The 17246-nt window shown below is 47.1% G+C and overlaps 1 protein-coding gene across 4 annotated transcripts in view; it reads right to left on the bottom strand.

Annotated features, from left to right (window-relative positions):
* Window positions 1-17246, bottom strand: part of Trim2 (tripartite motif containing 2) — a 139019-nt gene that overhangs the window by 59123 nt on the left and 62650 nt on the right. Inside the window, exon 1 of one of the 4 annotated variants that reach the window (XM_048424596.3) lies at window positions 5311-5556. The exons of the other annotated variants lie outside the window; for them this stretch is intronic. Within the exon in view, the coding sequence (XP_048280553.1) occupies window positions 5311-5313 (3 nt within the window). The 5' untranslated portion in view covers window positions 5314-5556. Of the gene's footprint in view, window positions 1-5310; window positions 5557-17246 lie in introns of those variants that run through there. 4 annotated transcript variants of the gene reach the window in all.

Below are 17246 nucleotides of genomic sequence, written 5' to 3'. Positions count from 1 at the left end.
CCACCCATCTCTCTCCACGTGGAGAACATAGAGGGAAGGCCATCTGTCTGCAAAGCTGGAGGGCAGCTCACTCCAGAAACCTGCTGTCTTGGTTCCCTGAGCTTGGGCTTCCAACCTCCAGAACTGGAAGGAACAACTGTTGAAAGCCCCCTAGTCTGTCATGGGAAAGACCTGGCTGAAACCCCTTCTGATACAATATTTATTGTATTGCAATTTATTTACATTACATCTTATCTCCCCACCCCCGCCCTGCCACTTCACCCTGACGTGTAAGACGTGTAATGGCACGGACGTGAGTCTGCACATTCCCCTCATCCCAGAAGCTAGGACTGTGTGTGCCTGGTACTCCACTGTTACTAGTTTCTGAATAAACAGAGTAGGCTCCTGGTGGACAAGGGCATGACAGTAGGAAAAAGAAGCCAGGTTCTGTGACAGAGCATGTTTGTTGTGAATGCTGCCGTTGGCATCAGCATTGCCTGCCTCCCAGTGTGATAGTCTAAAGCTCTCCAACCGTCGTTATCATCCAGAGGATGAGCATCAGCAACATATTTATACATGCTCACATTCAGAGGAAGAACTGGAAAACTACTGAGGACCCACACGCATGACAGTCAACAGCCTAAGCGTTGGCACAGACGCCCCTCATTAAGGGCGGTTTTGCCAGCTAAACATGGTATGTTGTGGGGAAAGCAACGCGGCAAACAGGAAACAGTCCTTGCGCAGGAAAAATCCTGCCCCTGCATTTCTTCCTTCATGACAGCTCTCATGGTTTCTCTGACTTGGTGGGAGTAACCACCAAATTGGGCAGGGGGGGTGATTGACAGTAGCTGAAACGAGACAGAACGCTGCAGCTGCAATTCTGAGATTCAGACCACACTTCCCACCCCAAATTACACCATTCAGACTAGAAAAGTGTCCAGGGTTGCTGCTGACACGAGCGTGAGGGAGAGTAGAGGGGAGAATGGGAGGGGAAAGCCTAGGAGGGAGGCATGCTGCTCAGGGAAGTTGGCTGAAAAATAAGATGGGAGCCTGTGATCTCTAAGTTGTGGCATAATTTATTCATCACCATCCGATGGTACAGAATTACAGTTCTGTTTCTCAAATGGGGTCTCACTGTGTAGCACAGGTTGGTCTCAAACTCATTACCTTCCTGACTCAGCCTCCTGACTGCCAATGCTACAGGTGTCCATTCTTGTGCCTGACTCTACCTCCGTCTCGAGAGGCTCAGTTTGTCGCAGTCCTGGCTCAGTATTAATTTTCAGTATTAAACTCTCTGCTGAGTTTATTTAATAATGTGCTTACATTTTAAAAAAGTTCTTCAGCTAATGATGTTAGAGAGGACAGGACAAAAAAAATCAGTTTCTCCGGTAGATCAAAAATCTTATGTTTATAGAAAGGAAATAATGAACTCATAATTATAATTCAAAATATGCTCCACGGGGACAGGTGACACCTGGAGCTCAAGGCACAGGTGCAGCGCCCTTTAAAGGACAGGTGTTTCAGGGGCTGGGGAAGTTGTTCAGTCAGGAAAGAGTTTGCCATGTACACAAGCAGACCCGAGTTCAATCTCTAGAAAAAGCCAGAAGCCGGATGTGGCAGCAACAGCTGTAATCCCAGATCTAGTGGGCAGAGACAAGCAGAGCCCTGACCCATTGACTGGCCAGGCTAGCCAAGCTGGTGACTCTGTGTCACTGACCTCTGATCTCTGCACACACAGGTACACATGCACACATACTCATACACGCTGTATACCCCCACCCCCACTACCACTAAGTAGGATCTTTGGACTGAGTTAGGAGCCTAGTGCCATTCATCTACATTTGAGTTTGAACAGTTACTGATGACTCAGCGGGAAGAAAGAGGGCAGTCTTCCTGCAAAGTGAAAACAGGGTGACCCAATTTCAGTTCAATCAAGCCTGCCTGATCCCAGGGGAGCCGCTTTGTAAATTAGAAGGCAAAATCCTTTCGTGTGTGTGTGTGTGTGTGTGTGTGTGTGTGTGTGTAAGAGAGAGAGAGAGAGAGAAGGAGAGAGAAAGAAAGAGAGAGAGAGAGAAAGAGAGAGAGAGAGGAGAGAAAAAAGAGAGAGGAAAGAGCGAAAGAGGGGGGAGAGAGAGAAAGAAAGAGAGAGGAAGAGGACAGAGAGAGAAAGAGAGAAAGAAAGAGAGAGAGGAGAGGAAGAGAGAGGAGAGAGAGAGAAAGAAAGAGAGGGGGAGAGAAAGAGAGAGAGGAAGAGGAGAGAGAGGGAGAGAAAGAAAGAGAGAGAAGGAGAGAGAGAGGGGGAGAGAAAGAGAGAGAAGGAGAGAGAGAGGGAGAGAGAGAAAGAGAGAGAGAGAGAGCATGCACGTTGCACGTTTGAAGGCCTCCCCCCAACTTCAGTTGTCTCCAGGCAAAGGTGTGCCCAAGCTCCCCAAAGCTCTGCTCCCACTGCCAGGGATGGATGGATGGCAGCTTCCCTCGATGCACTGGCTTCCCCATATGGAAGTTGACTTCTGAGCAGAACTCCTCAAGCCCTCACTCTCTGAAGCTTGGCTTTGGACACTCAAGGCTCCAAAGGACTGAGCCTGTCAGTGTGAGGAGAGCAAAGGGGCTGAGCTAATTGGTGTTTACCTTGTGATGCCCTGGGACAATCGAGATGAGTGGGGTCTCTTCTCCCCACATCCATCACTGTGCCAGGGCTCCCTTAGACTCCCCCCTGGGGATTACACAAAGCAGCTGAGTGCTCTACATCCACAAGAAAGGCAGGGAGCAGCCGTGTTGCTAAGAAACTGGGGACCCCTTCTGGGAGCTGGGAAGGACTGACAGAAAGGGAGAAAAGAATTTCACCTTAGAACTCCCCAGAAACGTAAGCCTGCGTGGCAACAACCCTCCCTTACCTCTGGTGCATGGGAAGCACGTTGTTTCTGCTATTAATCAGAATAAGTGCTGTCTTCGGTAATAAGTCTCAAGGAAAAGGATAAAAAGAGATCAATGAAGAAAGGGAAGATCTCCAAACTGGAGGCAGAGCAAGGCCAAGAAGTGGCCGGGAAGATTGGCATAGGAAAAGTCACAACACGTGGCTCCTTCAAGTGATGCTATTTGAAAACTTGGCTCCCCACACCCCTCACTGTCTGTTCTAAGGAAAGGCTCCGAGTTTCAGGCAGAAACCTGATCCACTGAATTCAGACACTCACACAATAGAAGACTCAGAAAGCCCTACTGGCGGCTGACTGTGGAGCAAACTGTGCGCTGACCTCCCGTGGTTCTGAGACAGATGGTAGCCAAGCATCTTTTTAAAGCCACTACAGATGTGCTCAAGTCAATCATTCTGCTACAGCTGAGAAGCAGTTGACTCGGACTTTTGAAGAAATAAACCAGGACCAGGTTGCGGGCGTTGTTCTAGGAGTGCCTGTCTGGCAAGCACATGGCCCTGGGTTGGATCCTCAACAAGGAAGGGGTTCACACACAATCATATCCCCCCCACCCCCTCTCTGGCATGCAGACAAAGATAATTTGCAGCATTTTTTAAAAAACCTAAAATATTTCTTTCTCTTCTATATGTTTTAACATATAAAAACATTTGGTTAGCACGCATTAGTCTTATCAGAGAAATAATGAAAAAAGGCAAAGAGATTCTTAAAATTTTAGCTTTGGTAATTTAAAAAATGGCTTCACATGTAGAGTTTCTATGCAACACAAGCTGATAAGAGTGTTGAATTTAGAGAAATCAATGTTAAAAACTACCCAAATGAAAGGTATTTTCATCTTTGAGACAAGGAATACGTGTTTTTTTTACTTTGTTCCATAATCCATAGCACTCATTAATCTTTTGTTGTCCCACATTTTAAAAATTAAGCTACTTTAGAATTATAACATTTACAGAGGTGAAAAGGTGCATAGGCCCGCCAGTCTGTTTTTAAAAATGTGTGAGTTAAATATCCACCAATCGTTCTGTCAGGGAGATTTTTTACATTGTCTCGCAATCATTGCAATGCAAATCGCTTGTGTTTTTAGAAGAACTCTTTAGAGGGCCGGGATGTTAGGGATGGCTGGAGGGTCAGTCTCCAGAGGAGCTTCTTCATGCCACAGCACACGTGAAACTTTTCACTGTGTGCTTGCCGGCTGGCCCCCCAGTGGCCTGAATTATTTAACACAACAGTGGGTCAGAACAGCACTAGCAAAGCACCTGCCTAAAAACAAGGGGAGTCCTTCGGAAATCACTTTCACACTGCGTGATGCAGAATCTAGCTTAGGGATCTGAGCAAACAAACGGCTCTCTCTATATTACAGCGTTTAAAACCTCTAGCGATTTACTCGTGGAGAATAAAGCAGAAAAACTGACAGCTTTTTAAATGCCTCATTCTGAGTCTATATCTTGGAAGCTGTGACACTTAACCCATTTTTTCTTCTGACATAAATATTTTCTTTTGGTTCCGGAATTCATTCACTCAACATTCCATTTTTAGTTGGAAACAAATAGCCTTCCTCCTGGCTTTCCTATTGCTGTACAACGAGGATTAATGTCAGGGTGGGGCATTCTTGGAGAAAAAAAAAAAAAACCTGATACAAAAATTACCCATGATTCGAGGAAGCAGAACTAAGGGCCAACCCAGGGATTTCTCTCCTTCTGTGTAGTTCTTCCATTGAGCTCCACCCAGAATTGATTGTACTTCCATAGCAGGAAAATTTGTCAGAAAGAAGTATTTGATGATGTGTGTTTGTCGCTCTCAATGGCATCTAGAATCCAGGGGGTCGAGTCATGCATTATGAATGAATGGGTTTCCAATGGTAACTCGGAGGCAAGGAGCTCAACCCAGGGCAGAGAGCCGGGTGGGGGAAGGGTGGAAACGCACATCCTCCACCTAGGAGTACCCAGGAAGGAATCCTGCAAATTCTATACTTCATCCCGACATCAAGAAGCAGTAAATGTAATTCTACTTGAAATAAACCAAGACAGCAATAAAATAGCGACTAATGAGGATAAAAATCTAATCCGTTCGCAATAGCTTTCTCCCCACAGTTGCTGATTTGATGCTTTTGTTTAGGCAGAGTGGGCTCTTCCCCTATTTTGTAATTAAGAAGCATGCAGCATCACCACGAAAAGGAAGCGAGAAAAGTACGAGCAGTTATCCCCAGAAATAACGGCAAGCAACCGAAACACCGAGGACCTACCCATTTCTCCCGATAAACAGAAAAGTCAGCGAGGTAAAGAAAGACATCCCCTCTAGGCTGTCCCTGCTGCAGCCCCGCGGCCACCCAAAAGAACAATGCACAGTCCTGCTACAGTCTCAAGTTAGGAAGCACCATGCAAACAGACCGGTTAAAATTCCCTACCATGCAATGCAGCCATCATCAGAAGCCCAGCATTATCTTCTGCTCTAAGTAGAGACGTGCCAGCTCATGAACAGGACAGAGGAAGAGAAAAAAATGGAGGAAACGAGAGAAGGCTCAGGAAAGTCGGCAGGAATGTTTCTGGGTCATTAACAAGTAGGAGACCCCCTTCCGAATTCAGACCAATCAATCTTTATCTTACAGGACATCTTTTTTCTCAGCGTCTGTTGAAAAGACTGCAGCAAGCCACACTGCAGCAAGGGATTGTGGGATAGGGATGCAGCAGCGAGCAGCAAAGAGATTCGCGGGTGGCTGGCTTTCCCCTCTGAGTCAGCAGTCAGCTGCTAGCGTGCTCCAGTGCGAGGCTGCCAGGCTCCATCTCCAAACCACACTGCAGGATTAACCCCAGGAGGCGTGGGGAGCACCAGTCTCCCAGCGTGCAGACAAGCCTGCTACCCACCCAAGAGCATTACGAATCAGAAAGAAACTATGCTGGTCATATAAGCCAGGGCTGAGGCAGGAAGAACAGATTCGAGAATCGATGAAAAGTCCAGATTTGGAGGAGTGTTTTTGTAGGTGTGACAGCATGCATTTTCATCAGCTAAACTGAAATCTGTTTCTTTAGATGCTGCAGGTAGCTTGAAAGAAGGCAGATATTTAAAAAGCAGAATCACCTCGGTTCTACAGATCCTTCTACCCACCCCACTCAACGCATCTCCCAGGAAAAGGTCTGTGCAATACAGTTCCACCAAGTCAGACAATACAGAGGCCATTTCTCTGCCTCTTATAGTTCTAATCATTAAGGGAGAAATATAAATAGTAGTTGGCACATACTCTGATTCGTGGAAAACAGGCTCTATTCTGTTTCTGGTGAGGAACTTTTCAGTTAGGGATTGAGAAACCTGACAAACTGTTATGTCCATAACTTGATTTCCTATCAAGTCATTAAATGTACTTAAAATATTAAGCGCACAAAACAGCCAACAAGTGCCTATTTCACAGTACTTGGGTCTCTATAGTATAAGAAATACTGCAGAACAAAAACCTTATGTATTAGAATTCAAAACCATCTTCTTTACAGCAATAGAGGCAGACAATACTTTTCCGTGCTGGACTTTAAGAGCAACACTAATAATTCTTTATTTAAACAATAGGATTACATATTTGATGGCATCCATTCTTTCCATACAGGTAAGCACTGCATTGAGCCCTTAAAGGGGCCTTGACACCAGAGGTCAGTGAAGGTTATGTAGTGGGATGGGGAGTTGAGAGTCCAGTGACATCAACAGGTCTTGGAAATGCAGGGACATGCCCATGACACTGTGGGCATGACATTTTAGAATCGAATAAGTGCACCTCCTTTAAATACAATAACCAGCAATAAGACCGAGGACCAATCCCTACCTGCTGCCTGATTTCTTAAACCATCATTTCCTAACCTATCAAGTTAGACACCTTAGTGATAGCTTTAGGGAGAGAACTTTGTAAACTGGTCAAGGGGGAACCAGCTTTGTAGTTTTAAGTATTGGTCCTAACTGCATTATAAACTTCTGAGTCAGGCTATATGTCCACATAAAACCCTGCACACCAATGTTACAAGCAGCATTATTTAGAACAGTCCCAAGTCAGAGATGTCCCTGGTGTCCACCAACTGGTTAGAATGTATAATTACAGGTGGGCAGTGGGCACCTTTAATCCCAGCACTCAGGAGGCAGAGGTAGGTAGATAACTGAGTTCAAGGCCAGCCTGGTCTACATACCAAGTTTCAGGACAGTCAGGGCAACACAGAGAAACCCTGTCTAAATAAATAAATAAATAAATAGCAAATTTCTACCCTCGTATAATGGGGAACTATTAACAAAGGGAATATAATGCTGATATATGCTGTTGTGGATGAACTTTGAAAATGTGCTAAATGGAAAAGGCTGGACATATAGTAACGTATTTTACATTATTTCATTGTCATGAATTAAAGCAGAAAAATGTATTTGTATATCAAGTTCCCTACAAGAAGAAGTCTACACAGACAGAAAGTAGGTTAGAAGTGGATGCACTGCTGACGTTTAGTGCTAGGCACAGGGGTACCGAACACCCTTCAATACATGGGAGAGTCCACACAAGTTGTCCACAGCATCTCCTCTGGGAAATCCTCTTCCCCAGGCTTGCACACCACTGGTCCTGGCAAGAATGCACATCTTCCCCACCTCCTTCCCAGCTCACCCCTTCAAAGTGACCACTCCTATTAGGGAGGCTCCTCTGGCTCCTCCTCCAGCTACTAGGCCCTCTCCCCCTCAGGTTGGGTTGGGGAGCCACTCTTGCAAGCTCTGTAGCATTCCTGGTTAAAAGCTGTGAGGGGTTCTGTCTTTGACTCCAAACCTCCCAGGTCCCAGTGCAAGGCTTGTCCCATAATACATACTCCATAAAAGATGCAGGATGATGAAGTTTTCCTATAAAGTAATACATGGCAGAACACGATGCAAGGTAAATATATTCATCTCACAATTGAAAAATAATTGGGCCAGAGGCCATTAGGGAGAGGCTAATCTTATGAGTGATTTATGATTTAGAAAGAGCTTTCGTCGTAGAGTTTCTCCTTGAACTTCAAACCAGACTTCTCCAAAGGTGGGAGCAAGTATTACAATTATTCTAGTATAGATTAAAGTTTACAAAAGGTTAAGTGCCTGATCTGTGCCATGGTGCCTCTAGTGGAGAAGAAAGAGCAATGAGAGTAACCAGGCAATTCCGGAGTCAAACAAAGCCAGCTGGCTCAAGAGGTATTTGTGTCAGTGACATCATGGCTGTAACCAATGAAAAGTGGGCAACCTAAGACCAGAGCACTTAGAAGCTGCCCTGTGTCATCTTTACTCCATTTTGCTTTCAAAGAACTCTTGTGAGAATCATTGCCCAACTCTTAGGAAGGACGATCGTAAGGAACAATTGTTCCAACCCAAGAACTCACATCAGAACTGGCCTGGTGTTGGTACTGCCGCTAAAGATGTGTCCAGTTCACAGATGATTATGTGTCAGCTGGTGTATCAGGCACAGAAAAATAAATGAGAGAAACAGAGCTCTCAAGGATTAGGACCTCGATGAATTTGGGCAAAGGGGACACAGTTCAACCTGTAATATCTACATTGCGTAACATGAAACCCCCAGGCTGATGCAGGATTGCCTGAGAGTCCTCTAGATTTCCCCCACATTCTTTCCTTACAATTCTAGAGTTTAAGTTCAATGGGAAGCACTCGGTTTGGCTTACTTGTGCTGAGCAGTGGCTAACATGTGAGTCTCCAACAGCTAAGAAGACAGATGGTGAGAAAGGGGCTGTGAGCTCTGCGCATCAAGGTGATTTATCTGCCTTGGCTCTCCTCTCTGTATACAGCGGAGTAAGCAAACTTATGACTGTCCTCACGGCGTGTCTCACCTGCCCGATTCTATGTATTGCTCTGAGAATACCAAAGGCAAAAGCAAACAAACAAAGTGGCTCTTTGTTTCTTGCCATTGTTTGCTGTGTATAATTCATAGCTGAATGTCTTTTTCCCGCAGCTGGAATGGAATCTCCAGTACAAACCGGGTTCCTGATGATGATATCCGTGCTGGGCTGGGTACAAGGACCTGACTTTGGTCCCCAGAACCCATGTTTTTGTTTTGTTTTTAAAGAAAAATCCAGCCACAGAAGCCTGTGTTTGTTACCCCACTGTGCAGGAAAAGCCAAGAGGATCCCTGAGTCTCATTGCCTGTCAGCCTAGCCTACTTGGCTGAGCCTGGGGTCAACAGGAAATTCTGTCTCAATAAAACAAGGTAGTAGCATCTGAAGGACAGCCGAGGTTGTCTTCTGATTCCACAAACGTGGGGACATGCATTTGGAAACATGGGCACAGTTTATCCATTGTGACATGAACATGCACACAGAGGTACTGTTTCTCTAGACAAACGGGCGGTCATGCTTTTCATTTTAATGGTTGAATTCAAGGTAGCCCAAGTTCCTGGCTGTTAGTACAGGAATGGCGCCTGGGGCCTTTGTGTCTCGCCAGTAAGGACTCTACAGCTGAACCAGAGCTCCTGCCAAAGCTAGGATCTGGCCTTGCCTCCTGGACCTACCTAGTAACCGTGTGGGCGCGGCTAGCCACACCCAGAGGCACCCTGGAGCCCAGACTGCCCGCAGGAGACACTAGTGGGTGACTGGGTGAGAGGCAGTTGACAGCCTCGCTGGGCGTCTGCCTTTCTCCTAAGGACATTCTTCTCTTGCAGTCCACACAATACAGAGCCTTTACAACAGTGTGAGGATCAGAGAGAATCTGACACACATTCCTCTGTACTACGCAACCAATCCCACCTCCTGGGCTCTACTGTTGGAAAAAAAAAATCACAGAGACAGCCTCAGCTGACAGCTCCAGGAACTTCGTGGTTCTGCATGGCCACGCCTCCCTTTTCTATGGCAACAGGTCCCGCCCCAGGAAGCAAACCCTACTTCAGTTAAAGCAAGCTGTTGTCCTTCTCCAAGATAGTGATGGCTTTGCTTGTAAATTTTTTTCCTCTTCCTTCCTTGATCAATATCGTTGGCTAATCTTTTTTTTTTTAAATTAAAACCTTTTTGTAGAACCGACGCAAGTGGCGGGGATGGGCGTGGCCGGCGGAAGCTGGGCTGCGAGGACAGCATTCTGAACTACACTGGAATCGCCCTTGGATTGACATCCCGCACCGCCCACGGTCTCAGTTGACGCCCTTTCCCTTCTGGGACTGCGGCTCGGGTGTCCCCCCCGCCCCTCTGGGTTCCAGTGGATGCTCCCGATCTTGTAGACTCACAGTGCCTTTTGGCGGGGAACAGGCCTGAGTTTACTGGGCATCCAGTAACTCAGTGCTTTAAGCCGAATGGGGTGGGGGAAAAACAAGACCCTTGTCTGAGGGGAATAAGTGGAGGACCTGCCTCTCGTCCTCACTACCTGTCTCTTTAAGTCTGTCATCAAAGGACAATATCTTTCCAAGCAATCTATGGGTCTTCATTATCTGAATGTTTCTTTCTTCCTTTTCCTTCCTTCCTTCCTTCCTTCCTTCCTTCCTTCCTTCCTTCCTTCCTTCCTTCCTTCCTTTCTCCCTCCCTCCCTCCCTCCCCCTCTCCCTCCCTCCCTTCTCTTCCTCCTTCCCTTTCTGTTTCTTTCTTTCTTCATTTTTTTTTTTCCAAGACAGGGTTTTTCTGTGTAACAGCCCTGGCTGTCCTGGAACTCACTCTGTACACCAGGCTGACCTCAAACTCACAGAGATCCCCCTGCCTCTGCCTCCAGAGTGCTGAGATTAAGGGCATGCACTGCTGCCACCAGCAGCAGCAGCAGCACCAGCACCAGCAGCAGCAGCAGCAGCCTGTCTGAATCTTAATGTGAATGTCAGCACATGACTCTGATTAAGGCGTGGCTCAGATTTGCTCTAGAGTGGATCCCTTATTTTGGGGTGTGTGCTCCAAGATCCCCATGGATGCCTGAAACTGGATTGCACTGAACCCTACATGTGTTACCCCATAAGTACCTGCATACCTGTGATGACTTTTACTTTGGTGATTAATTTTACTTAGAAAGTAGGAGCAGTAAGAGGTTGACAACTAATTAAGAAACAGAGAACAGAAACAGTAGACTGTGATCAAGTTACGTGGCTGTGTTGTCTCTTACTAAGTTTTTGCCTTCTTACTTAAGGAAGCACTTTACAGGTTCACCGTGGCATAGCTGAAATAAGAACAAGACAACATCTGCCCTTAGGGTCTTTGTAAGTTAAATAAAATGTACTTAAGGACAAGCACAGATGGATCACGAGCCAAGAGGCTGCCAGCTAACAGGTGGGTAGCCTATACAACACGAATATGCTAAACGTAGGGTTCCTGCCTGTTCTGAGTAGGTCGGAGCAGACAGGAAGAGAGGTCACCATGCCCATCAGGATGGCATACAGTCCCACTCCTGTGTGTCTCCATTTCTTTATGAATATAATAGGGGCGTGATGACTGATCTTGGTTGACAACTTGAAACGCCCGTGAAGAGGGAACGGCAATTGAGAAATTGTCTCCATCAGATTGACCTGTGAGCCTGTCTGCGGCAGGAAGGGTTCTTGATTGCTAATTGATGTAGGAGAGCCCAGTCCACTGTGGGCGGTGCCAACCCTAGGCAGGTGGGTCTAGGCTGTATAAGAAGGAGAGCTGAGCAAGGAAGAGGGGGAAAATCAGAAAGCCAATACTAAACAGTCAGCATATGAGCTATTATTATTATTATTATTATTATTATTATTATTATTATTATTATTATTTTATGCCCCTAAGAGATTTATGAGTATATTTAGAAACCCGCACTACTTCTGGACTTATGTAAGACTCAATAAACTTTCAATTATTAAATGTAAGACCTGATTAAAGCTGAGTGTGTAACATACACCTATAATCCCAGCACTCAGAAGGCTGAGGCAGGGGGATCAAGAGTCCAGTGATCATAGTGAGTTCTAGACCAGCCTAGGATATTTAGGGAGAGCTTGTTAATACAATAGGATAAACAGTACCAACTATCCAAAGAATAATGTGTGACCCCCCTGCCCCCTGTTTTCATTTTAATTTCATTAAAGCCAACACATGAGAGTAGACACGCTCATGCAGGAGAGATCTCTCTGCATACTTCATGGGACCAGGCTGGCCTCAGCCTCCACTGCTTCTCCCCACACACTTAACACAACTATCGCTGCAAGACTTGGACACAGGTGATCTTGGAGGCTCCTCAGACAGATCCCAGTGCCAGGCCAGCCTTAAGAAGGGAGGGAGGGTGCTCACTACCACTGCGTCACTATTTAGAGAGAGCCTGGCCCCGGCGTCTCTCCCTTCCGGCCAGCAGAAAGCCTGGAGGAGGCGGGGCTCCTCCGGTCTCTTTCCAGAGCCAAAGCTATGCCCTTTGATGTCAGCCGTAGGTTTTGGACTTGGAGCTCTCGTGATTTGTTTCTGTATCCTCTTCTGAATGGATGCATTGCGGCAAAGGCTGACCTACCCAGCACCCTCAAAGGTTAGAAGTATGTCTGGGTCTAGTGCCAGGAAGTCACAGTACCATGGGAGGGGAGGGCATGGGGGCTGAAAACGGAACAGCTGGGTCAAATCAGGGGGACCAGGCTTGAATATAACATGGTGTCTTCCTGAACCTGTCAGTAGCTGTCTTCCTGGGCCTGGGAGTCCTGGGGACATGCCACAGCCCTCAGAACTGAATGTCATGCCAATACCTGCTGATCTCATGGAGCCTCCCCTCTGGGAAAACATAGGTGTCTTAGTCACTGTTCTATAGCTGTGAAGAGACACCATGACCAAGGCAACTCTTATGAAAGAAGGCACTTAATTCAGGGCTTGCTTGCTGTTTCAGAGGGTGAGTCCATGATCATCGTGGTGAGGAGTTGGCCAGAGCACAGTGGCACACACGACATTAAAGCAGGAGTTCACAGTGCATCCTGGTCCACAGGCAGAGAAAAAAAAAGGAACACTGGGCCTGGTGTGAACTTCTGAAACCTCAGAGCCCGTGCTCGCTGACCCACCTCCTCTAGCAACACCTCCTGATCCTCCCAATCCTTTCAAAGAGTTTCCACTCCTGGATGACTAAGCATTCAAATCTCTGAGCCTATGGGGGTCATTCTCATTCACACCACTACAACAGGCATTTCCATCCTGGACACTTCGAGTCAGCTTGCTCCCTGCCAACTTGCCTCTGTGTTTTACCCGCTATCTGAGGGAAAGAGAAAGCAAGGCTGGGTTCCTTTAGAATGGAGAACGGAATGGAACCAGGTCAGGGCATACCCAACAATGTTGAATACGCCTTCTCTATTGCATTGAGAAACACGTGTGCATGGAAGGGTACAAGGCAGTGTGGTGCCAGGAGGGAAAAAAAATCAACAGAAAATGTTGCATACACTAATTTTTAAACTTTAGATGATTTTAAGATTTTGTTTATTTTTGTTTTATGTGTATTAGTGCTCTGCCTACACGTACTTCTGTGCACCACACGTGTGCAGTGCCCACAGAGGCCAGAAGAGGGCGTTGGATCCTCTGGAACTGGAATTTCAGACAATGTTAACCACCATGAGGATATGGGAACCCAACCTTCTCTCCATCCTCTGGAAGAGCAGCGACTACTCTTAATGGCTGAATCCTCTCTCCAGGGCAGTAATTAAATAATAATAATAATAATAATAATAATAATAATAATACAGTAACAACAATCGCAATAATAAAACAGCACAAGCCTCAGGTCACAGAAACCGACATTTTCTTTCCTCTTTCCCTTCCTACAAAGAGTGGCCTTCGCACCTTCCGTAGGGAGGATGTCTACTTCCATGACACACGGTTCTTAAGTCTTGGACCACACAGCCTGGATCAAGGGCATAAACTCCATCTGCTTCAGTGCTGACCTATTCCTCTTCCAAGGCCCACGTGATTAAAGCCTTGGCCACAGTCTGCAGCACTTCTGGGAGTGGGGAGCCTTTAAGGGGCGTGGTCTAGTCACCGTCACAGGGGTTGAGCTCTCCAAGGGAACCGTGGGACCCCAAGCCTCTCCTCTTCCTCTTTTTCATGCCCTAGAACAAGGTGAGTAGCTCTGTGCACGCTCCCTGGTGACACAGTGCTCTGAGCCCAGACGCACCATCAGCTCCAGACTCGCTGTGGTGCTGCCCATAGGGAGCTCTGGGGCTCCACCCCTGTTCCAGGCCTGGCCCCCAGTACCCTTCCCTCCTTGGCTGGAGAGGCCTTTCTTTCAATAATCGGAACAAAAGGAAACACAAGACTCAACTTTCATAGAATCAGAGTGGAAAAGGACCTTAGAGATGGTTTCATCCGGCCATTTTAACGTCACAAAATACCTTCTCCACACAATGGGGCCATAATTCAATTACAGATTGTGAACTTCTATTCCATCCCTGCACAGAGATAGGAGCAGGGACAAAAACGTTCTCCCCCATACCTCTTACCCTCTCCTTCTCCCCTCCCCCCTCCCCCCACACCACTTCAGAACAGCGGATGTCTGAGTATAAAGCCAGTTTGAGTACCATTACACAGATGAAGAAACAGATCTGTGGGGACCTTGTGGCTCTCTCATGCCATAGGTAGGAAAGCCCTTCGGAGAACTCATGCCAGCCTGTAATCCATGTCTCTCTCCCCTGGCCCCACCATCATCTACTGGTGAGATTGGGTCCTGGAAGTCTTTGCGGGCTGCTCAGCTTCTGTGAGAAGCAGAGCTCTGTAGAGAATGTTCCACAATAGAGAGATTAGCAATGCAAGAGACGAGAAGTCTTGCTAAGTGAGATGCGAAAACTATGTGGAAGAATAGAAAAAGGCTCTCACCCAGCAGCTGGCAATTAGAGGAATTAATGGCTCACCACGGTTTGGGAGCATGGACAGGGATGCTGCAGCCAAACAGCAGGAGTTCCCAAGATAGCAGAGAAGCCGGAACCCTGCACAAAGGGCTGTAGTACGCAAAGGTCACCGGGCAAAGGGCAGAGAAAAAATAAACCATAACATCCTGTTAGGAGGGGATTCACAGAGGCAGACTCCCGGGAATAGCAAAGAGGCAAAAAAGACGTAAGACAATATAGTTAAGAAGCCAAGTCCTTAAAAAAGCCTTGTCTGTAAAAACCCAGCACAGACAGAAGCAGGGGAGTGTGTGTGTGTGTGTGTGTGTGTGTGTGTGTGTGTGTGTGTGTGTGTGTGCTGTGTATGGGCTTAGTCAGCAGGTGTTCTGACTGCAGAAGCCTTTTAATGCAAAGTGAACAGGTTGAAGTGATAAAAAGATAAAAAACAAAAACACAGCCGTGCTGGTCGGCCTCATTTTATTGGGTATCTGGTTCTCCCCCTCTCATTCTGATTGGGCTTCAGTATTCCCTTTTGGGCAGGATTGCAGCGAACTGCTGGCGATTAAATTCAAAACCTGGGTAGGAGCTTTATCACTTGTACAACCCAGTCCTCCAGCCTATTAGTGTTTGTTGTTGGTTTTTTGTTTGTTTTGTTTTGTTTTGGTGTTTTGGTTTATAAAGACAGGGTTTCTCTGTATAACAACCCTGGCTGTCCTGGAACTCACTTTGTAGACCAGGCTAGCCTTGTGAACTCACAGAGATCTGCCTGCCTCTGCCTCCAGAGTTCTGGGATTAAAAGCATGTGCCACCACCAATCGGTAAAACTTGTTTATTTCTAAACTTCCTCTTTCCTTTTGAATTTACGTGTATGTAGTGTGTGCATGTGGTGACCAAAAGCTAACGTCGTATGTTTGCATCTGTTACTCTCTACCATTTGCTTTGGGATTTGTTTCATTTTATGTGTACGAGTGTCTTGCCTGGATAAATGTATGTGTATCCATGTGTGTCTGGTGCCTGCGGAGGTTAGAAGAGGGCATTGGTTCCCCTGGAATAGTTATAGATAGCTGTGAGCCACCACGTGGGTGCTGGGAAGCAAACCAGGGTCCCCTACAAGAGCCCCAAGTGGTCTCAACTGCTAAACCATCTGTCAAGTCCCTTCCCCCAATCCCTCTTTGAAACAGGGTTTCACTGTTGGTTCTGGTTGACTTGGAACTTCCTATGTTGACTAGGCTGCCTCCTAAGTTACAAGGATCCATTGTCTCTGCCTCAAGTGCTGGGACTGAAGCGTGTGTCTCCATACTCGGCTTCCACCGTAGTTTGTGAGACACGGTCCCCTGAACCAACAGTTCATGTTGCTGTCTAGAACAGTTGACTAGTGGCCTCCAGGGATCCTCCCATCTCCACTTTCACAGCACCAGGACACAGGTCCACAGCATCACGCCTGGCTTTTTACATGGGTGCCAGGGATCGGAACTTAGGTCTGTGTGCTGTTTTGGCAGGTGCTTGACTAAGTTATTCCCTAAGTTCTTCAGAACGCTATCCATATGTGTTTATTTGCACACAGAAACAGGAGAGCCCGGCTTTCATTTCAACTTCCCATTATAGGAGGAGAGTCCGGTTCTGTTTTCTACTGCGTGGCCAGGGCTCCGCCAGCACCAGTCATAAGCCAGCCTCCTGGCAGCCTCCCTTGCACACGCTCTCAACTGTGTCTGACGTTTTAGGAGCAAACTGACCCATGACCTTGAGACCAACCTCTGATATCCTAAGTCTAAAACAGGAAGCTTCCATTCTTTGGTTCATAGCAAAATTAAGGCGTCTCTGTGAATAATGGGGTAGCTCCTGGGGTAAGGTTCTCATCCTTACCTGAGGCCTCCTTTCCGAGGCCATACTGGCCATCCTGCCCTCGGTGTCACGAGTGTCTATCACGCCGTAACCCTTTGAGTCCCTCATGACAGATGTCACCGTTTGCAATGATCAGTTTGCTTGCTTAGAGCAAACTAACCCCAGCCTCTAACTCCGCGGGGGCAGGATCACCCTCCATGGGCAACACAGCAACTCAGCACTGCAGTGGTCCCAAAACTGCATCATGAAGAATGACCGAGTGTCCTGCCTGTCTGGACATCACCCGGGGTAATGTCACCCGTCACTGCCTGGAAGGACACAGTCCCACTGACCAGGTTCTTACAGGAGGCCATTCAGAAACAGTCAGGTGACCCAAGATGACCTGGTGCCAACCTGCTAAAGACCCTTTGAGCTGTCTTTGTAGATGGGTTCTGTCAGGAAAGAGTCATTAGCCAGCTACGAGGACAGCCCGACTTCTTTGAGACGGACACAGACTGGGTGGGAACCGTCTCCACACTGCTCACAGAAAACATGCTCATCTGAGTGACACTTGACAGTCACGGTCAGCTTGCCTGGGTTTAGGATCACCATGGAAACACACCTTTGGAAGGGCCTCAGAGACTGCTTCCAGAAGGATTTAAACTGGAGTGAAGACCTACTGTGAATGTGGGTGGTGTAATCCCCTGGGTTGGGTCCTGCTCTGAGTAAAACAGACAAAGAGAGTGGAGCACTGGTATTTGTGGCTCTCCCCTTCC

Source organism: Myodes glareolus, chromosome 20, assembly GCF_982192425.1.
Source record: "Myodes glareolus chromosome 20, mMyoGla1.1, whole genome shotgun sequence".
In the NCBI taxonomy this organism is placed as follows: Eukaryota; Metazoa; Chordata; class Mammalia; order Rodentia; family Cricetidae; genus Myodes; species Myodes glareolus.
The sequence above is the reverse complement of the archived record's forward strand: the minus strand, read 5'-3'. Positions and strand labels throughout refer to the sequence as shown.